At 35.1% G+C, this 23014-nt stretch overlaps 1 protein-coding gene across 3 annotated transcripts in view; it reads left to right on the forward strand.

The window, feature by feature from the left end:
* The window catches only part of NRDC (nardilysin convertase), a 106315-nt gene that overhangs the window by 29207 nt on the left and 54094 nt on the right, over window positions 1-23014 (forward strand). For 2 of the 3 annotated variants that reach the window (XR_013448192.1, XM_036108386.2), the window contains exons 2-6: window positions 5181-5502; window positions 8497-8630; window positions 9563-9632; window positions 9789-9870; window positions 10700-10853. Coding sequence is in view for 2 of the 3 variants with exons in the window: in XM_036108386.2 (XP_035964279.2) it covers window positions 5181-5502; window positions 8497-8630; window positions 9563-9632; window positions 9789-9870; window positions 10700-10853 (762 nt within the window). In the remaining variant the exon portion in view is untranslated. The remainder of the gene's footprint in view (window positions 1-5180; window positions 5503-8496; window positions 8631-9562; window positions 9633-9788; window positions 9871-10699; window positions 10854-23014) is intronic. The other variant, XM_036108388.2, reaches the window with a different exon arrangement.

Genomic DNA, 23014 nt, shown 5'->3' on the forward strand with positions numbered 1-23014 from the left:
ATATTTTTTTAAGATTTATTTATTTTAGAGAGAGAGAGAACATGTGCACATGCAAGTCGGGGGAGTGGCAGAGGGAGAGAATCTTCAAGCAGACTCCGCACCTAGCAAGGAGCCTGTTTTGGGGGGAGGGGGGCTGGGTCTCCTAACCCATGAGATCATGACCTCAGCCAAACCAAAGAGTCGGAAGCTCAACCCACTGACTGAGTCACCCAGGCTCCCCCAGGGGAGTATTTTTTTTTTTTAAGATTTTATTTATTTATTTGACAGAGAGAGACGCAGCGAGAGAAGAACACAAGCAGGGGGAGTGGGAGAGGGAGAAGCAGGCTTCCCGCGGAGCAGGGAGCCCGATGCGGGGCTCGATCCCAGGACCCTGGGATCATGACCTGAGCCGAAGGCAGACACTTAACCGACTGAGCCACCCAGGTGCCCCGAGGAATATTTTTATCAACTGTTTTATAAATGCAAGTTTTTTAGTAGCTCTAGAAATATTTTTTTTAAATATATTTTTTTAAGATTTTATTTATTTATCAGAGAGAGAGAGACAGAAGCAGGCAGAGGGAGAAGCAGGCTCCTCGATCCCAGGACCCTGGGATCATGACCTGAGCCGAAGGCAGACACTTAACCAACTGAGCCACCCAGGCATCCCTAGAAATATTTTTAAGAAGGAGGGAATCCCATCTCATCAATTTTTTAAGTGTAAATGCCTTTTTTTTTTTTTAAGAGGTGAAATCATTTGCTGGTTGCCTATTTTTTGGTACAACCAGAAAATAGTGGGATATTGAATGTGGGAGGTCTTGATTGTCTTGAGTATCAGCTCAATATTCCGTAGATGGGGTTGTTTTTATATAAATACCAAACATACTAAATGGCAATTTTGGGGCAGTTGTGCATTTAGTGTGTCTTGAACATTAATTTTTTTATTTTTTATTTATTTAATTAATTAATTTATTTTTAAAGATTTTATTTGTCAGAGAAAGCGAGAGTGAATAGCATAAGCAGGGGGAGCGGCAGAGGGAGAAGCAGGCTCACCACAGAGCAAGGAGCCAGATGCGGGACTCGATCCCAGGATCCTGGGATCATGACCTGACCTGAAGGCAGACGCTTAACCGACTGAGCCACCCAGGTGTTCCAAACATTTTTTTTTTTTAAGATTTTATTTATTTATTTGACAGAGAGAGACACAGTGAGAGCGGGAACACAAGCAGGGGTGGGGTGGGAGAGGGAGAAGTAGGCTTCCCTTGGAGCAGGGATCCCGATATGGGGCTTGATGCCAGGACCCTGGGATCATGACTGAGCCAAAGGCAGATGCATAACCGACTGAGCTACCCAGGTGCCCCTGTCTTGAACATTTTAAATTACTTCTCTTCCCGTGTTGTTTTTGGTAGAATTGTTTCCTAAAGAAAACTACTCCTTGATCTTGGCTCTCCCTGTCAGAATTTTGTACTCTCTGTAACATCTTGGTTGTGGTAGTCCAGTTTTTCTAGTAACTTTATTAATGTGCTGTGCAAGATTAAAAATTTGAGTATGTAGTGTATATGATATTGTGAATTAATGGGCCTTAATGTAACAGTGTATCAATATTTGATGATATTGGTACTTGAAATACTGTTAAGGAAAATTTGCCTCCAGATTTTAAGCTGGAAGGTCACTGGAATAACTTTTGGAAAAGAATCACAACTACATGATTTTTTAGATTTTTAGTACGTATGTTAAGAATTGTACAAATTGAAATGTCTGACCTGATCCTTAAAATAATCAATAAAAACTTAATTATGAAAGAAAAAAATATTTCATAAATGAAATAGTCCTTTTTCTTCTGATACCAGTTTATCTTCATTTGTCTATAAAAGTTCCATCATTTTACTGTTCCCTTTTTATATTTTTGATATCACAAATTACCTCTGTTTATGCTGTGGTTTTTTTACTTAATTATAATAGCTGTAGTTATTTTTAATGTTCTTTTCCTTTCATTTTTATGTTATAATTAAGAGTTTAACATATTCTAAAAAAGAATCAGTTTTCTAATTCTATATATCACCTTAATTATAGTTTAGTGTACATAGGTCTTTTTGTTCAGCTTGAAGAGCTCCTTTCAACATTTCTTTTAAGGCAAGTATAGTGGGTCTCCTGGTGGTAAACTCCCTTAGCTTTTGTTAGTCTGGGAAAGCCTTTATTTCTCTTTCATATCTGGAGGATAAGTTTGGCATATAGAGTATTCTTGGCTGACAGTTTTTATCTTTCAACATTTTGAATATGTAATTCCATTCTCTCCTGGTCTGTAGATTTTCTGATGAGAAATCTGCTCATAGCCAAATGTGGGTTCCTTTGTAAGGTTACTGTCTTTCTTTTCCCTAGCTACCTTACATTTTTTTTTTATCATTGGCTTATGGCAGTTTTATTATTATTATTTTTAAAGATCTTATTTATTTATTCATAAGAGACAGAGAGAGAGAGGCAGAGGGAGAAGCAGGCTCCCCGCTGAGCAGGGAGCCGGATGCGGAACTTGATCCCAGGACTCTGGGATCATGACCTGAACCGACAGCAGACGCTTTACCATCTGAACCACCCAGGAGCCCGGCAGTTTTATTATTTAAAAAAAAATTTTTTTAAAGATTTATTTTTAAGTAATCTCTACGCCGAACGTGAGGCTTGAACTCACAACCCTGAGATCAAGTGTCACATGCTCTACTGACTGAGCCAGCCAGGTGCCCCTCAACAGATTTAATATATTTTGGTGAAGGTCTTTTTGCATTGAGATAATAAGGTATTCTATTGGCTTTGTGGACTTGTATATCCAGTTTCTTTTCCAGGTTTGGGAAGTTGTCAGCTATTATTTTGTTAAATAAACTCATTGCCACCTACAACCTCTCCTCTTTTTCTGGAATACCCATTATTCTTATGTTGGCTTTTCTAATGAAGTTTAATAGCTTTCATCACTTTTAAAAAATCTAAGTTCTCTCTTCTTTTCCACCAGAATGATTTCTAGATTCCTATCTTCCAGCTTGTTAATTCTCTCTTCATCTCTCTGCTCAATTTCTAGTGCATTCTCATACCTGATTAATTGATTTCTTCAGCTCTGGGGTTTTTTTTTTTCTCTTTGGTAAAGTACTCCTTATGTTCATTCATTATCTTTCTGAGATCATTGTATTGCCTGAGTTTTTTGTAGCTTGTTGAATTTCTTTATAATATTTTGAATTCTTTATCAGTTAGATTGCAATATTCCATGTCTTTGGGTTCAGTTGCTAGAAAATTGTCATTTCCTTTTTGTGATAAAATATTATGTTTTTTAGGGGTGCCTGGGTGGCTCAGTTGTTAAACTAACGTCTGCCTTCAGCTCAGGTCATGATCCCAGGGTCCTGGGATCGGGCCCTGCATCGGGCCCTGCTCAGCCAGGAGTCTTCTCCCTCTCCTACTCCCCCTGCTTGTGTTCCTTGTCTCGCTGTGTCTCTCTCTGTCAAATAAATAAAAACTATTTTAAAAAATATTATGTTTTTTGATGGTGTTTGATGAAAAGTGCTTCTGCTGCAGCACTTAAGTAGCAAACACCTTTCTTATTTAGGCAAGGTTTTGTTTACTTTGATTTTAACAGTTTAACAGCCTGGTAAATTAGGAGCCTTCTTACTGTTTTCCAGAAGGTGGCACTATAGTACACCAGAGCTGATTTATTGCTAAGGTTGGAAGCAGATGATTTAGAAAGAGAAGGAAGGAAGGGAAGGAGGGAGGGAGGAAGGAAGAAAGGAAGGCAGGAAGGAGGCAGAGTGGGGGGAGGTGTATACTTAGCATTTGAGGCTTTGGGTATGCCCATAGCCTGGTAGGAGGATCCTCCAGTTGGGGTACCCAGGAGTCTGTGGGCAGTCTCCTTGCCTGAACCCAGGACACACAACAGGAGACATTTTCTTTCAGTACTGGTTGTTTGCCTACTTCCCTTTTCTTTCCTTCCCTACAGTCATTGCTGTTATTCCTCAGAGCAATGGGTCCCTCCAGCTGCAGAATTCACAGCTGGGCAGACCTCCACCCACCACCTTGACCCTCTATCTCTTCTGCCAGCAACATTGTGCTGTTCTGCTGCTGGACCTGGTGACACTAGCTCCCACAGCCTCTCCATGACCCAATCTACCCACTTTGAGTTACATGGGTGGATGTCTCAGGTTTCCTGGTTTGCTGTGCAGAGGCAGTTTTTTTCAGTTATGGAAGTCCGATTAGTTGTAAATGAAAGGGGAGAGAAAAAAGGAACAACTCACCGAGCTGTAGTACTTATATCATTTCCAAACATTTTTCATCTTGAAGGCTCAAGTTAAGTGTACCTTGCTTTAAGGGCTTCCCTTATTGTTTCCTTCTTTCTAACATGTTTAGTGCTATCATTCTGGATTGTACTGGCTTAATTGCGTCATATTTTACTAGACAGTGAATGCCTGGTGGTAAGAAATGTGGTTTTATTAACTTTACTCTAAATGTAGTATGGTAGCTGATATATTAGAGGCTGCTGAGTAAATGCTATTGAATAACACACGAAAGAATAAGTATAAACAGGAGAAGTTTATAGTAGGCATCCTGTCATCAAACTGGCACAGCAGTTTTACTAATAGGATAATCATTTTCCTGCTAGGCTACCAGACTGTGGGATTTAGTTTTCTTAGAGATGTAGCTACTTTTTTAAGTCCATAAAAGCAGTTCGGGAAACTGGTATAAAATATCAAATACATTGTACCAAAGGGAAGGAACAGAATTTAAATATATGAGATTTTGCTTTAATATTTAAGCTGACCTGACTGCTCTGTGTATTGAGTGATATGTTTCTGTTAGGTTGAGTCTTCTGGTATGATAAAATATTTAAGTACTTATAAATTAAAGAAATAGTTTAAGGGAGGCTGAATTGTGGGCTTGTTGTCTGTGTTTAACTTCTAAATTTTGGTATTTGAACAGGTAAATGTATTTTCATAGTTCAGAATTAAAAAATACAGTGACTGTCTCTTATCTTTTCTCTTTAGCTACTCAGAAAGTGATAAGCTTTTGAGGTTTCCCCTCTGCAGAAACAACTAGTTTTATTAATGTAGACATAGTGTTGGGGGTGTGTGTATGTATATGTACTTTTTTTTTATTCTGCTAAAATGATCATTTGTGTTGGTGTGTGTAATGAATAGCTGACTCAAAATGTTTTGTGATTTTTTTTCTTTCTTTAGATACATCAAATTACGGAATGGCTTGCAGGCACTTTTGATTTCAGACCTAAGTAATATGGAAGGTAAAACAGGAGATGCAACAGATGATGAAGAAGAAGAAGAAGAGGAAGAAGAGGAAGACGATGACGACGACGACGACGACGACGATGATGATGAAGATTCTGGAGCTGAAATAGAAGATGATGATGAAGAGGGTTTTGATGATGAAGAGGAGTTTGATGATGATGATGAACATGATGATGATGATCTTGATACTGAGGATAATGAATTGGAAGAATTAGAAGAGAGGGCAGAAGCTAGAAAGAAAACCACTGAAAAACAGGTGTGAATCATGTTTATTATTATGTCTTTTTCTAATTTGGGAATTCTTTGGGATAATTCCTAAACTCATGTTTTATTTCTTAATGTCAAAAAATAAGTGTATATTCATTTTTTGATCTTCAGTAAAGTTCTATTTATTCTGTATAAAAACATTTTAAAAACATTTTGCTCTGATTATAAAAGTATAGAAGCTCATTATAGAAATAGATGGAAAATTTAAAAAATGTAAAAATCACTCAATCAAATATTACTATTTGAGGATTTGTGTAATTCTTAGCGTGGAGTAGAGGGATAAGAGAGTATATTATCTTTGGAGAGACTCGAAAAGGAAAAGACCAAGGTAGTATAGAGTCCTCACCTGGGCCTATGGTTCTGAGAGTCCTCATGGGTAATTTCTGTTTAGTAATTTCATGTGTTTTTATCTCTTTTTGCGGGAAAGCATCAAGTAATTTGGAAGAATTGAAATAAAAATGGGCAGTTGAGCTTAGTGTAATATATATATAGTTGACTGTTGAACAATGTGGGGTTCAGGGGTACCAACCTCCTGTGCAGTTGAAAATCCTTATATAACTTTTGGTTCCCCTAAAATTTTACTACTAATAGCCTACTGTTCACTGGAAGACTTACTAATAAGATAAATAGTTGATTAACACACACATTTAAAAAAAAAAGATTTTATTTATTTATTTGAGACAGAGTGTGGGAGAGAGAGCATGAGCATGGGGGGAGGAGCAAAGGGAGAGGGAGAAGCGGGCTCCCGGCCCATGTGGGGCTTGATTCCAGGACCCTGGGATCATGACCTGAGCTGAAGGCAGATGCTTCACCAATTGAGCCACCCAGGCGTCCTGATTAACACATACTTTGTATGTTATATGTATTATGTACTGTATTCTTACAATAAAGTGAGCTAGAGAAAAGAAACCATTATGAAGAAAATCATGAGTAAGAGAAAATACATTTACAATATTGTATTTATCGAAAAATATCCAAGTTAAGTGGACCCGGGCAGTTCAAACCTGTGTTAAGGGTCAAGTATAATAACAATAAGTAAATATATCAATAGGTCTTGATGAGGAGAATTTCCCTCTCTGGATATCTTTTAAAGAATGCCTCCTTTTTACAGTAGGGAGTACCTATATTAGAGGATAATATTTTTTGGAGACATTACAGTTGAATCGATCAGCAAATGTTTGTTAAAATCAGTTTCTTGACTATCGATAATACATTCAACATGATATAGTCAACATACAAATGAAATAAGGTTAATATTATTAAGGCTAAAATCTAGATGTCAAACATATTATACTAAGACCAAAATCTAGATGTCAAACATATTATACCATAAGGTGGTCAGCCCTCAGAGACATAAAGATATGAGAATACAGGTAGTAGATATGTTATAAATAAATCCTTTTGTTGATAGTCACTCTTCCTAGAAAAATTATTTTCTTAAAGAAGATTGTACCAGTTTTTTCACTAAGTTATTGGGGGAATTGGGTCATGTTTTTAAGAATCTATTTGCCCCTTGCTATATATATTATGAGTGATGCCTGTTTTGGGGTAACATGATAGGACAAGTGGTATTAGTTGGAAAACTTTAGGAATAAAAATGAAAATACTGAAAAGAAAATACTTGATACTCTATGAATAAATCATGAACTGATAACATTAATTTATTTTAAAATAGACCTCATAATTCCAAATAGAGCAATAATAGAAAGGAAGAAATTATAAAAGTCACAGAGTAGAAAGAACATGGACAGTCAGGAAACCTGAGTTCTAATTCTGGCTCTGTCTCTGGATGGTTTTATGCCTTTTCATTTTCTCATTTCTAAAACAACAGGATTAGATTATTCACATACTTTTTTAAGGGTTTTTTTTTTTTTTTTTAAGTAATCTCTCTACCCAACATGGGGCTCGAAATTACTTGATCTAGAGATAAAGAGTTGCATGATTGTCCCTAGATTATATACATAATTTTTAAGGTCCATTTTAGCTCTAAAACTGATTATGTCATAACTTTGTAACTGAATATTTCCCATCTGAAAGTTTCTTTGTATACCTGTCTATTAACAACTTTTCCCATGCTTTGGACTTATTTTTATCTTCTGTCAACTGATAAGCAAAACTCTAGGGTTAAATTAAAAGCTTGTTTTGACAGCCAGTTTTATTGTCAAGACGTAATAAAATACCTTAGATTTGTATAGCAGTTGTGAACCCCTTTGACAAATGAAGATGTGCATCCAGTGTTTTGGTACCCCCTTTTTTTTTTTTTTTTGCTCAGGTGGATCAAACTCTAAATGTTTACCTTTTCTAGAGCATCAAGATCAGATTGTAGTGATCATTTAAAAATGGCTAAAATGCTGCCTTTCTTTTCTGAAAACTCAGTATGATATACTCCCTCATAAGATATTGATAGCTAATGTTCTGGATCATATTAGAAAGCAATGCAGGAACCTAATATAGTTTGAAGATGAAATCAAATTGTTCATTCAGATGGAGTGGTTACACTCATGAAAGGAAAGGTCCTATGATTGTACACTGGAAATGGTTTATATTCATTGGAATAAGTGTCTGTAACCGGGAAATAAAGTTGGATAGTCAGGATAAGAGGTGCCTTAAGAGTAGTTTAGGGTTTTGCAGTGGTTTTATGATTTAATTTTTATTTGAAAAATGTGGACCTTGTTTAAGGTAAATATGAGAATTAATAAAAGAAGTGGAAAGAAATGATTTTGAGGTTTTTGGAGAACATTTACCTAATTAAGAGTTAACTACTTTTCTGAGGATCATTTTCATTCCCCTCCATTTTCCTCCTCCCAAAAGGAAGTTGTTTTTGATCTGAAAGGTTTGATAAATTAACAAGGTTGAAATTTAAGTATGATATATACAGAATTAATGATTTGTTCAGGGTTTTCTTAAGTCAGTTCTCAAGTATGAATTTCTCAAGTATGAATTTCTTGGGTAGATAATTCTCAAGTATGAATTTCTTTTCTAGCAATCGCAGAGCCTGTTTTTGCTGTGGTCAAAGCTGACTGATAGACTGTGGTTTAAGTCAACTTATACAAAAATGTCTTCAGCCCTGCTGGTCGAGACAAGAAATCTTTATGGGGTAGTTGGAGCTGAAAGCAGGTTAGGCACCTATTAAACATCACAGAACAGGTTAGACTGTGGTTTGAAGAAGTGGATATCCCCCCATGTTTTAACTGAGTTTATGTGCCTACATCTTCAAAATGGGATTTACAGTATCAAACGAGGCTGTTTGGTTCTTCTAAAAACATATTTTCATTTTCTGACACATGGTTAGACTTTATACCAGGTACATGCTATTTCTTAAAATTAAGTTCTCTTTCTAAAAGAGTAACCATTTATCAAAACGGTCTTTGACACCAAATATGTTAGCCTTTTAAAATTGACATTTGAAAAAGTTGGGGAATTTAATAATTCAACTTCCTATTCCTCAAGGATTCAGATTGACTATTTTCTTCTCCTGTTTTGTGTCTTTTAATTTACAATGATATAATGGTATGCCCTAATCATTTTAAGTGGTATACCTGATCATTTCTAAGTGGTATACCTAATCATTTATAAGTAGTATACTTCTTGACCATCTGTTTTGTTAAAAACTCTGATTTGCCCAAGGTATTGGGAGAATATCTACTGATATATGTAATCTGTATATGAAGAAATGAAGAACTAAAAAGCCTCTTTAAAGTTTAGTTCTATAGATTTTTAGTAAAGATTTTCTTTTTTTAACCATTTACTTTATTAGATGTTTTCCTGACACATTTTTACCGTTTTAATAAAAATAAAATTTTCTGAAAAACACTGAGAAGTCTCACATCTACTGAGTTACTGAACACAGAGTCTTTAATTGCTAAGAGATCTTTAGAGATAATCTACCTAGATATATTACTTACGCAGATTTCTGAAATCTAATAAATCAGGAAATATACTTGGTTCAGAACTCTGAAATGCTGGCAGGAAATGATATTTGGGTGGGCTGGCTAGTCCCCTTTCCTTTTTTTTTTTTTTTTCCTGTCTGTTTCTGCTTTTTCCCTTAGGTCTGCACCTGTTCAGCATTTGGCAGGATGTCAAGAGGAGGAGCAGCAGGGTGAAACTGACACAGTTCTGGTGAGTTTCACTTTGCTGCTCCTCCTGATACTCAGGGAAAGAATTTTGTTACTTTCTGTTGGAAAACATCCATCTCCAAGTGAATCCTTAATATGTGATGATAGTATTATTCCTTTAGGATTGACTCACTATTTGTATGTGTTCTACTTACTCCAGTCTGCAGCCGCTCTTTGTGTTGGAGTTGGGAGTTTTGCTGATCCGGATGACCTGCCTGGGCTGGCACACTTTTTGGAGCACAGTAAGATCTTTGTAAAATATCATTCCTGAGTGTGTTTTTCCTCCAAATTTTACGAATTGAGAAACTGGTTTGAAAGAAGTATGGTATGTTTAACAAGGGAAAAGGCTAAGAAAAAATATTTATGAGTTTCATAGGTGAAGACTTAATTTCCTTAACTGTACTAGTTTTGTGGATTAGGATGAAACCACTTAGAAGAATATTTTAAAATGTAGATTTTATTATTGTTCAGGTATTTAAGGCCAACAGATCAGGAGACAGTTAAACCTGTCTCTAGGAATCTAGTCTTTAACTTTGGGAAGGGCTGTCTCTTCCAGGGTTAACAAGTCCCCAAGATGTCAAAGCATTTGAAATACAGAAAATAAAAAAACATGATTAATATCAAAACAAAACAAAATCTTCAGTTTAACTATGAATGTACCTAAATAAAACCTGTGTGGATGCTATACAGATATAAATACTTAAATCTATATTTGTTTTCCTGAATTATTTGTATTCTGATTTTCTAAGCTAATTACGGGTAAATGTCTCTCCTTAGGAGTTATTATAATAACAATCTGCATACATGCTTATGTTTGCATTTTAACCTTTTTACAAATAAAATATTTCTTTAAAAATAAAATGCTTATTTTTTTTTAGTATAAAACTAATGTATGAGCATTATAGAAAATTACAAAAACATACAATGAAGAAAGTATTATCCAGACACAACCATTGTTAACATGTTGGTATATTTTCTTCCAGTTTTTTTGCATTTAAGAAATGTTATCCTTGATAATAAAAACATTGTCTATATCTTCGTGTTCTGTGACTTTGTGTTCTTTCCACTTAGTGGTGTTCATGGGTAGTTTGAAATATCCAGATGAAAATGGATTTGATGCCTTCCTGAAGAAACATGGGGGTAGTGATAATGCTTCAACTGATTGTGAACGTACAGTCTTTCAATTTGATGTCCAGAGAAAATACTTCAAGGAAGCCCTGGATAGGTAACCAACTCAAAATGTATTTTTATTTTAATTATCTAATGACATTTTACAAATGGAAATATTGGACGTTGTTCTCTGGTATTTCTTTTTAAGCAGTACTCTAATTCTGTAGAATTGTCATAATACTTTATTTGGAGAAAGGAGCAAACTATTAAATGCCCTTGGCTCCTATTCTGTAATACTTAGTCTTTGTATTGAAGATTAAACTGAAACCCTTAAATACCTTTGAGTTTCATAAATGTAATCTCTGTTGGCTCATTATTGCAATTATTTTTCTAATTTAGTAGAAAATACAGAAAAATAGAAGCAGAAAAGGGATATGATTGCTTCTCATTTTATAATCTAAAGATTACTATGGTTAATGTTTGGTATATAGCCATCTATATTTTTAAATGTATAGGGGATCATATTCATATTTTTTTATATTTTAACTTCTAAGTTTTAATTCCAGTATAGTTAACATACAGTGTTAAGTTCATTTTAGGTGTACAATATGATGATTCACCAATTCTATATTTTACTCAGTGCTCATCAAGATAAGTGTACTCGTAATCCCCTTAACCTATTTCACCCATCCTCCCACCCACCTTCCTTCTGGTAAACCATCTATTTGTTCTCTATAGTTAAGAGTCTGTTATTTGATTTGTCCCTTTACTTCCCTTTGTTCATTTGTTTCTTAAGTTCCACATATGGGTGAATCCTTATATATTTTTAAACAAGGTATATCATTTTTACACATAATTATATAATTTATAAAACATATTAAGGAATTGTGTATTTTTATTGTATAAGAAGTACCATAATGTGTTCAACAAGTTACATATGATTGGGTAGTTGAATTGTGTTCAGTTTCTAGTATTTGTAATGCTGTGATGAATATCTTAATCTTTGTGCACAATTTTAATTATTTCTGTTAATTCTAGGAAGTAAAATTGCTGAGTATATTTGCATGTGGGTTTTTTTTTTTTTTTTTGCATGTGTATTTTTAAGGCTTTTTTTTTTTTTCCTGAGCTTTTGGTACTCATTACAAAATTGTTTTCCAGAAAGTTTATATCTATGCATTAGTAGAGTTTTGATATCACAAGGTTGCAGACCAAAGTCTACACTAGAAAAAAGGAGTCACTTCATGCCGAATTCTAGATAAATATAAGATTGAAATACAAGAAAAGAAATCTTGAATTTGACCACTGTAATGTAAGCCATTGAGGGCAGAGATTTTTGTCTATTTTTTTGTTGATATCTCTCCAGCATCAAGAATTTGATAGATACACAGATATTTGTTGAATGAATTAATACTGTTTTTTTATGGAAAAAATTACCATAAAATAACCATAAATGACGAGAAGATCCTCAAAACATGACAGAAGTTCAGTTTTCTTAAAGAAATTGTCTCTTCCCTTAAGAGAGTAATTTGACTCTGAAAAATCTTTTGGATAAAATTCCCTTAAGTTGAAAGCATGTACAATTATTGAACCCCCAAATTATCAACTCTTTTGCTAAAACAATGTCAAAATCCCATCAAAACTGACACTATTACTTTGATAACATTATCAAGATACAACATTTTGGATTTTCTTCATTAATCTCTAATATGGCTGTCTACCTTGTTCACTGAATTATTTTATGGCTTTTTTTTTTTTTTAAAGATTTTATTTGTCAGAGATTGAGAGAGAGCACAAGTGGGGGAGTAGCAGGCAGAGCAGGCAGAGGGAGGAGCAGGCTCCCCCTCTGAACAAGGAGCCCGATGCGGGACTCCATCCCAAGATCCTGGGATCATGACCTGAGCCGAAGGCAGACACTTAACCGACTGAGCCATGCAGGCATCCCTTTATGGCTGTTTTTATTGTATACTGAAGGACATGCTCATAGCACATATATTTGATACTCAGTGTTTCTGTAATTAAACATTTAATTCCAAAATAACAAAGGACAGGGACAAAATAAATCAGTGAAGGCAGAGGAAATGATACTAAAGGTTATCTTTTCTATGAACTTATAAAATCAGGAATACTCTGAGGATGATTGTATGCTTACTTATTCCAAAGTTCTTAGCTCCCAAGGTTCACAAAATCCAAACAGGTTTTTGTATGTGTGAAGAAATCTTAAGCCTTGATAGTCAAGTTGAATTCTCATGACTTTATATTTGGTTACAAAAACATAAAAAATAACCCCCCAAACAAACAAACCAACAACCTCTCACCCCCTCAAATCAAGGAAACCCACATTTGGTTATATCTAAATATAAATAAGGAAAAAGCCCATTTTATTGGAAAAAAGATTAGGCAAAAATCTTTAAAAAAAAAAAAAAAAAAAGACCTTGATTCATTTCTTCGTACTATACATTTTTGATTTAAGGACTGCTTTAGGAAATCAAAAGATATTTACATATTTGTTTCTACTTACAAAAAAAGAACCTACCAGATAAGAATGCTCCTATATTAATAGGAGAAATTAATAAGAATATCAAATCATGAATTTATAACAAATGATAGTGGTAGAACGTTAAGTACTGCATCTACTATAATAAGTATGATAAATCTACAGTTACTAAGGAATCAAATGTCTTTGGTTCATTTACAAAGGACTCATATAGCATGTATTGAGTGCCAGTAGTTCTTAATAGGTCAGTAAAATCCAATTCCTTCACACAGGTCACATTGTTTATTAGTATCTTGGATCATTTAAGTAAAAAGTTGAGGAAATGACTGAATTTTTACTCCGGTAAGTAAGTGAGAATGGAAGCTGCTTTTGCCCTCGTGGCATTTGCTAATTTCAATAAATTTGGACTTGGCTTTATCAGGGCAAGAAGTATCAAAGCCCTGGATGTCCACAAAGTGGGATATGTAACAGGAGACCCTCATAATAAGCTGGGACTCAGGTTGAGAAAATGGATCAGCCATCCAAAGGAATTACAGCCTATTTTCAGAATGCCTGAGATTTCTGGTGAACTTCAAGCCTTGTGATTTAACACAGTCCAGAACTGGTAGTGTTCTCAGATCCCTGAGAGAAGCAAGCACAAATTCTTTAAAAAGAAAATGCTTCCATTGATGGATAAATGGAAGAAGAAAATCTGAGATATCTTTAGGTAGATGTAGACAATGGAATACTATTCAGCCATGAGAAAGAAGGAAATCTTGCTATTTGCAACAACATGGATGAACCTAGAGGACATTAAACTAAGTGAAATAAGCCACACAGAAAAAGACAAATACTGTATGATCTCACCTATGTGGAACCAAATAAAAAAATAAATAAAAATTAAAAATAAATAAAAAGGAAAAGAAAGAAAAAATCCAAATTCATAGAACAGAGTGGAATGGTGGTTACCAGAGGCTGGATACTGGGGAGATGGGGAGATGCTGGTCAAAGGGCACATGCCTTCAGTTATAAGATGAATAAGTTCTGAGGATATATAATGTTTAGCATGGTGACCATAATAATACTGTAATGTACACTTGAAATTTGCTAAGAGAATAGATCTTCAACATTAACGCGCACACACACACACAGGAAATTATGTAAGGTGATGGATGTGTTAATTGTGGTAATCATTTCACAAAGTATACATATATCAAGTCATCATGTTGTACACTTTATTTTTTTTTAAAGATTTTATTTATTTGCGAGGGAGAGCACAAAGGGAGAGTGGGAGGGAGAAGCAGACTCCTCACTGAGCAGAGAGCCCTGCATGGGGCTTGATCCCAGGTGACCTGAGCCGAAGGCAGACACTTAACCAACTGAGTCACCCAGCTGCTCCTGTACATTTTAAATATGTATAATTTTGGGAGCGCCTGGGTGGCTCAGTTGGTTAAGCGTCTGACTCTTGGTCTCAGCTCAGGTCTTGATGCTCAGGGTTGTGAGTTTAAGACCTGCACTGGGCTCCATGCTGGGCATGGAACCTACTTAAAAAAAAGGGGGGGAAATATAATTTTGTCAATTGTACTTCAAATAAATCTGCAGAAGAGGAAAAAAAAAAACCAAAATGCTTCATCCTAGGCCTTACATTATTGCTCCTATAAATAGTTTTTCAAGTAAAATGATCAGTAGTCAAATGTAAGTAGGCACACAAAACAAGACATGAGTGAGAACGGAAAGACTTAATTCATTGGAGATCTTAGGCATTGGAATGGTTAGACACAAATTATAAAAATGATTATACTTTCTGTTTTTCAAGAAATAAGGCATTGGGGTGCCTGAGTGGCTTAGTTGGTTGAGCGTCGACTCTTAATTTTGGCCCAGGTCATGATATCAGAGTCTTGGGATTGAGCCCTGCATCAGGCTCCCTGCTCAGCGGGGAGTCTGTTTGAGGATTCTCTCTGCCCCTCCCCACATTCATACACTCTCTCTAAAATAAATCTTAAAAAAGGAAAGAAGGCACAAGTCTGAATACAGTTGCAAGGAATTGGAAACTGTAACATGTGACCTATGAGATTTGGAAAATAAAAATGAAAACATCTTGAACTGAGATAATGATGATTGAAATTGAAAACCTAATGGACGGTTTAAGAAAAGAGTAGTTACAACTGAATATAGAATTAGTGAACTGGAAGATAGGCCAAAAGAAATTCAAAATACAACATAAAGAGGGGAAAATACAGAGAAAAGGAAAAGAGGCAAGAAGATAGAGCAGAAATGTCCAGTGGAGTCCTAGAAGGAGGGGAGAAAAAAATGCAGTATTTGAAGGGTTGATCACTGGAAATTTTTCAGAACATCAAGTCAGAGGTTAAAGAAAACAGATTCCAAAAGTGCACATTAAAAGAAATCCATATGTAGAAAAACATAGTCATCCTGCAGAAAACCAAATATAGAAAATCTTTGCCAGATAAAAAGGCAAAATTCCTTCAAAGGAATATTAGATTGATAGATGACTATTTAGCAGCAATAGTAGAAGTTGAAAGACCGTGGGATATCTGCAGTAGCCTGAAAGGAAATAACTACCAACCACAAATTCTACACCAAGCAAAAATATCTTTTAAGAATGATTGTAAAATAGATCTTCAGACACACAGTTGTCACCAGCCAACTTACAGAAGGAAATTCTAAAGAATTTATTTCAGGTAGAAGGAAAATGAAGGTCAGAGATGAAAAAAAAGAACAATGAAAGTCATTTTACATGAGTAAGTATAAATGAACATTGATCATTTAAAACAATAATTGTGGAATTTAAAAAGTACATAGAATTAAAGCAATAATAGTATATCAGTCAAGGGTAATGTAAGTGGAGAAAAGGTATTTTGGGGGGTAGGGTATTGATTAACATTAGACATTGTTAAGTTAAAAGGGTACATGTAATATTTTTTAGGGTAACTTCTGAAAGGACAGAATTTGAGGGGCACCTGGGTAGCTCAGTTGGTTAAGCATCTGACTTCTGCTCAGGTTATGATCTTGGGTCTTGGGATGGAGCCCCAGATCAGGCTCTGTGCTTCGGGCAGTCTGCTTCTCCCTGTCTCTCTCCCTCTGCCCCTCTCTCCACTTGTGCTCTCTCTCTCTCAAATAAATAAAATCTTTTAAAAAATAAAAATAGGAAAAATAACAGAATTTGAGTGTAAAAATTCCAAACCAGTACAGGGAAAACATTTGTAATTATTTTTTTACAAAAACAATTAAGTGATAAGTTAGGTGGCACCAATTCTTAATTCTAAGGGAACTCACAAAATAAGATGAGAAATCAAGGGAGGCTTGCTTCGTGAAAGAGGCAGTTTTCTGGGATCTGAAGGATGAGTAGGAACTGCCCTATGCTGGAGGCAGCCCATGAGCTAAGACCCCTTTTTAATGATTGTGATGGAGTACCTGCTTTCCAATAAATCTCTTTTCAAGTGATAAGAGTTGAAGCTGGGACATGGCTGCCTAATTTGATATTTTCAGCCTCCCCTGCAATGAGGTGTGGTCTTGTGGAAAGTCTCACCAATGAAGTGTGAGTGGAAGTGAGATAATCTTTGACCCTACACCTCAGCTGAAAAAGAAGCAACTTTGAAAGTCGTGTTGAAAATAACAGAGCCGTTATCATCCTGAGTCTCTGAAAGTCTGAGTGCAGGAGTGCTGCCTACTGATCTGGTTCATCTATCCTGGACTGTCATAGTTGCAGGAAATAAACTTCTGTCTTGATTGAGTCATGACATTTTTGGCCCCTTTGTTACAGCAGTTAACATTATATATTTATGCGTGTGTGTGTGTGTGTGTGTGTGTCTTAGTGTGTCTGGGTGTGTGTGTATGCATGTGTTTTTTTTACAAAAATAGAAATGTACCATATGTACTGTTTCACTTAACAAATGCATAGTATCAATAGGTACATTTCTTTTTTTTTTTTTTTTTTTTAGATTTTATTATTTGACACACACACACAGAGGGAGAGAGCACAAGAAGGGGGAGCGGCAGGCAGAGGGAGAGGGAGAAGCAAGCTCCCTGCCGAGGACCCTAGGATCATGACCTGAGCCCAAGGCAGATGCTTAAATGACTGAACCACCCAGGCGCCCCTCAACAGATATATTTCTATGATTTTTTGAACCTTTAAGTTGAAAGAATAGTACAAATAATATCCATTACATTTTATCTTGTCAGTTTGCTTTATCTCTCACTCTGTTATTTTTCTGAACAACTTCAGTGTGACCGGGCTTTATGATACTTCACCCTTAAATACTTCATTGTGCATCTCCTATCGAAACATTCTCCTGCAATGCCACAATACCAGTACCTTAAGAAAATATAATAGTTCCTTACATTATCTAATATGTAGAGCATATTCAATCTGAATTGTCCTCCAATTTTTTTTACAGTTGCTTTGATCTATGATCCCATCAAGGTACATGCATTGCATGCAGTATGTCTCTTTAGTTCTCTGCCCTTTTTGCTTTTTTATCATTTTTAATGTTTTGAAGAGTCCTAGAATATCTTATTTTCTGAATTTGATTGACTCCTCATAATAAAATTCAGGTTAAAAAAAGTTTTTTTTTTAATAATGAATTCAAAGAAAAAAATGGGAGAGACAGAAGCAAGAAGTGGGGTGAATAGTACAAAGGGAGAGAGGGGGCGGTGTAGATCTATATATATCCGTAATTACTGTTAAATGTATATGGATTAACATTCAGTTAAAAGACAAACATTATTTTCAAAAACCAGACAGTTACCAAGATTTAGATATAAAAATACAAAAAGGTTGAAAGTAAGAGGGTCATAAAGTAATATATCATGCAGATAGATATACCAGTATAAAGAAGGCTAGAGTAGTTATATTGATATCAGAAAAAATAGGTTTTTTAAAGCAAAAAAAAAAATTTTTACTGTTGTTCAAGGCTCACTTCATATTGCTGAAAATTTAACTAGGAAGACATACTTGTTTTAAATTTGAACACATCTAATAACATAGCCTCAAAATAAATCAGATATAAGGACAAATGCACAAATAAACAACCTCTGTGGGATATTTAACATTTCCTTTTCAGTAATTGATAGAATAACCATTACCATGGTTTCCAGACTACAAATTTTTCCAAGTGTAATAGAAAGCTTTAAAAAGTTGACCATATTTTAAGCCACAAATTCAGTCCAAATTTCAAAGCACTGGAGTCCTGTTAATTATGTTTTCTGATCACAGTGCACAGTTAAAATTCAGCTAGAAATCAATAGCAGAAAGACAACTAGAGCACCCACTTTTGTTTGGAAATTACTAATATGAAACACCTGGGTAAAAGGGGAAAGCATGTCTGAAATTAGAAAATATTTTGCAGTGAATTATAAAAACATAGAGTATTGTGGGATGCAGGGATAGTAGTACTTCAAGGGAAATATATAATCTTAATTGTGTATGTTAGAAGAGAAGAATGCCTTAAAGTTTTTGAGCTAATCAATCTCAGGAAGTGTGAGCAAAATATGCCCAAAGAAGGTATAAGGAAATGGTAAAAATAGCAGAAATTAAAATATAAAGCAAACTGACATCACCAGGAGGGGTGAAGTAAAATTACGTCTGAAAAACCTCACCTCTATAAGAGCAATGAGAACATTGCCAAAACTCGTCAAAATCAATTTTTTCAGAACCCTGGAAACACATTTAAGAAGCTTAGCAGATTGTAGGAAAGGATAAATTTAATGACATCCACAAGACACATTATAGTTAACCTTTGAAAGCCAAATATAAAGGGAATATTGAAAATAGCAAGTCAGGAGCGGCTCTTATACAAGATAATCTCAATAAAGTAAACATCTGATTTCCCATTGCAACCATGGAGGCAAGAAGGCAATGGTATGACCTTAAAACTGCTGAAAGATTATAAGCTAAGAATTCTTTTTTAAAGATTTTTTTTTTTTACACATACAGCAAAACTTTTCTTTTTAGTTTTTTATTTTAATTCTAGTATAGTTAACAGTGTTAGTTTCAGGTATACAATACCATGATTCAACAATTCTGTGCATTACTCAGTGCTCATCAAGATAAGTGTACTCTTAATCCCCTTAACCTGTTTTCATCCATTCCTCCACCCACCTACCCTCTGGTAACCATCAGTTTGTTCTCTGTAGTTAAGAGCCTTGTTTTTTGGTTTGTTTCTTTTGTTTCCTTTGTTTCTTAAATTCTACATATAAATGAAAATCATATGGTATTTTTTCCCCCTCTGGTTGACTTATTACACTTAGCATTATACTCTCTACATCCACCCACGTTATTGCAAATGGCAGGATTTCATGTTTTTATGGCTGAGTAATATTCTGTTGTGTGTATGTGTATATATATACAAAATCATCTTTATCCATTCATCTGTTGATGGACACTTGGATGGCTTCCATAATTTGGCTATTATAAATAATGGTGTTATAAACATAGGGGTGCATACATTCTTTCAAATTAGTGTTTTCATATTCTTTGGGTAAATGCCCAGTGGTGCAGTTACTAGATCATATGGTAATTCTATATTCAGTTTTTTGAGGAAGTTTTAAACTGTTGTCCACAGTGGTTGTACCAGTTTGCATTCCCACCAGTAGTACATGAGGGTTCCTTTTTCTCCACATCCTTGTCAACACTTATTGTTTCTTGTGTTTTTGATTTTAGCCATTCTGACAATGAGGTGTTATCTAATTGTGGTTTTGATTTGAATTTCCTTGATAGTGAGTGATATTGAGCATCTTTTCGTGTGTCTTTTGGCCATCTGTATGTCTTTGGAGAAATGTCTGCTCATGTCTTCTGTCCGTTTTTTAACTGGATTATTTGTTTTGTTTTGTATAAGTTATTTATATATTTTAGATACTAATCCTTCATTGGATATATCATTTGCAAATATCTTTTCCCATTCAGTAGGTTATCTTTTAGTTTTGTTGACTGTTCCCTTCTTTGTGCAGAAACTTTATTTTGGTGTGGTCCCAGTAGTTTATTTTTGGTCCCTGCCTAAGGAAACATATCTAGAAAAATGTTGTTACAGCCAATGTCAGAGAAGTTACTGCCTGTGCTTTCTTCTAGGATTTTTATTGTTGCAGGTCTCACATTTAGGTCCTTAATCCATTTTTAGTTTATTTTTGTGTATGGTGTAAGAAAGTGGTCCAGTTTCATTATTTTGCAGGTAGCTGTCCAATTTTCCCAACACCATTTGTTGAAGAGACTGTCTTTTCCCCTTGAATATTCTTACCTCCTTTGTTGAAGATTAATTGATCATATAATCGTGGGTTTATTTGTGGGCTCTCTGTTCCATTCCATTGATCTATGTGTCTGTTTTTGTGCCAGTACCATGCTGTTTTGATTACTGCAGCTTTGTAGTATATCTTGATACCTGGTTTTGTTTTTCTTTTTCAAGATTGCGTTGGCTCTTTGGGGTCTTCTGTGGTTTTGTGCAAATTTTAGGATTATTTGTTCTAATTCTGTGAAAAATGCTGTTGGTATTTTGATAGGGATTGCATTAAATCTGTAGATTGCTTTGGGTAGTATGGACATTTTAACAATATTTTTTTTTCTATCAATCCATGAGCATGGAATATCTTTCCATTTGTTTGTGTCATCTTCAATTTCTTTCATCAGTGTTTTATAGTTTTCAGAGTACAGATCTTTCACCTCCTTGTTTAAGTTTATTCCTAGGTATTTTACTATTTTTGGTGCAGTTGTAAGTGGGATTATTTTCTTAATTTCTCTTTCTGGTGCTTCATTTTTAGTGTATAGAAATGCAGTGCATTTCTGTATATTGATTTTTGTATTCTGCAACTTTACTGAATTCATTCATCAGTTCTAGGAATTTTTTGGTTAAGTCTTTTGAGTTTTCTATATATAGTATCATGTCATCTGCAAATAGTGAAAGTTTTACTTTTTCCTTACTAATTTGTATGCCTTGTATTTCTTCTCCTTGTCTAATTACTGTGGCTAGGACTTCCAGCACTGTGTTGAATAGAAGTGGTGAGAATGGACATCCTTGTCTTGTTCTCACCTTAGGGGCAAAGCACTTAGTTTTTCCCCTTTGAGTATGATGTTAGCTGTGGGTTTTTCAAATATGGCCTTAAAATGTTGGGGTATATTCCCTGTAACCTACTTTGTTGAGGGTTTTTTATCATGAATGGGTCTTGTACTTTGTCAGATGCTTTTCCTGTATCTATTGAAATGATCATACGATTTTTTAATTCTTTCTCTTGTTGATGTGATGTATTACATTAATTGATTTACAAATATTGAACCATACTTGCATCCCAGAAATAAATCCCACTTGTTGTGAGTGATTTTCTTAATGTATTGTTGGATTCGGTTAGCTAATCTTTTGTTGAGGATTTTTGCATCTATGTTCATCAGAGATATTGGCCTGTAGTTCTTTTTTTTTGTAGTGTCTTTATCTGGTTTTGGTATCAGGGTAATGCTGGCCTCATAGAATGATTTTAGAAGCTTGCTTCCTCTTTTTTTAGAATAGTTTGAGAAGAATAGTTATTAACTGTCCTTTAAATGTTTGGTGGTATTCATCTGTGAAGAGGTCAGGTCCTGAACTTTTGTTTGTGGGAGTTTTTTGATTACTGATTCAATTTCATTGTTGGTAACTGGCCTGTTCAAATTTTCTCTTTCTTTCTGATTCAGTTTTGGTAGGTTATATGTTTCTAGGAATTTAACCATTTCTGCTAGGTTGTGTAATTTGTGGGCTAATAGTTTTTCAGAATATTCTCTTACAATCCTTTGTATTTCTGTGGTGTCTGTTGTTATTTTTCCTCTTTCATTTCTGATTTGTTTACTTGAGTCTTTTGTTTGTTTGTTTGATGAGCCTGGCTGAATGTTTATCAATTTTGTTGATTTTTTTTTTCTTTTTCAAAGAACCAGCTCCTGGTTTCATTGATCTGTTCTTTTTGTTTCTATTTTGTTTATTTCTGCTCTAGTCTTTATTATTTCCTTCCTTCTGCTGGTTTTGGGTTTTGCTTGTTCTTTTTCTAGCTCCTTTATTTATTTATTTATTTATTTATTTATTTATTTGACACAGAGAGAGCGACAGTGAGAGAGGGAACACAAGCAGGGTGGGTGGGAGAGGGAGAAGCAGGCTTCCTGCGTAGCAGGGAGCCCGATGCGGGCTTGATCCCAGGACCCTGGGATCATGACCTGAGCCGAAGGCAGCTGCTTAACCGACTGAGCCACCCAGGTGCCCCTTCCTAGCTCCTTTAGAGGTAAAGTTAGTTTGCTTATTTGATATTTTTCTTGCTTCTTGAGTTAGGCCTGTATTGCTATAAACTTCCTTCTTAGAAAAGTTTGCTGCTTCCCAAAGATTTTAACTGCTGTGCTTTCATTTTCGTTTGTCTCCATGTATTTTTTTATTTTCTCTGATTTCTTAGTTGACCCATTCATTGTTTAGTAGCATGTTATTTAACCTCCACATAATTGTGCTCTTTCCGGATATTTTCTTGTGGTTGATTTGTAGTTCATAGCATTGTGGTTAGAAAAGATGCATGGTATAACTTCAATCTTTTTAAATTTGTTTAGACTTGTTTTATGGCCTAATATGTAATCTATTCTGGAGAATGTTCCTGTGCACTTGAGAAGAATGTGTGTTTTGTTATTTTAGGATGGAATGTTCTGAGTATATGTGTTAGATCCATCTGGTACAATGTGTCATTCAAAGCCATTATTTCCTTGTTGATTTTCTGTTTGGATAATCTGTCCATTCATATGAGTGGGGCATCAAAGTCCCCTACTATTACTCTATTACTATTGATTACTTCCTTTATGT

The sequence above is a fragment of the Halichoerus grypus genome, chromosome 5, assembly GCF_964656455.1.
Source record: "Halichoerus grypus chromosome 5, mHalGry1.hap1.1, whole genome shotgun sequence".
Classification (NCBI taxonomy): domain Eukaryota; kingdom Metazoa; phylum Chordata; class Mammalia; order Carnivora; family Phocidae; genus Halichoerus; species Halichoerus grypus.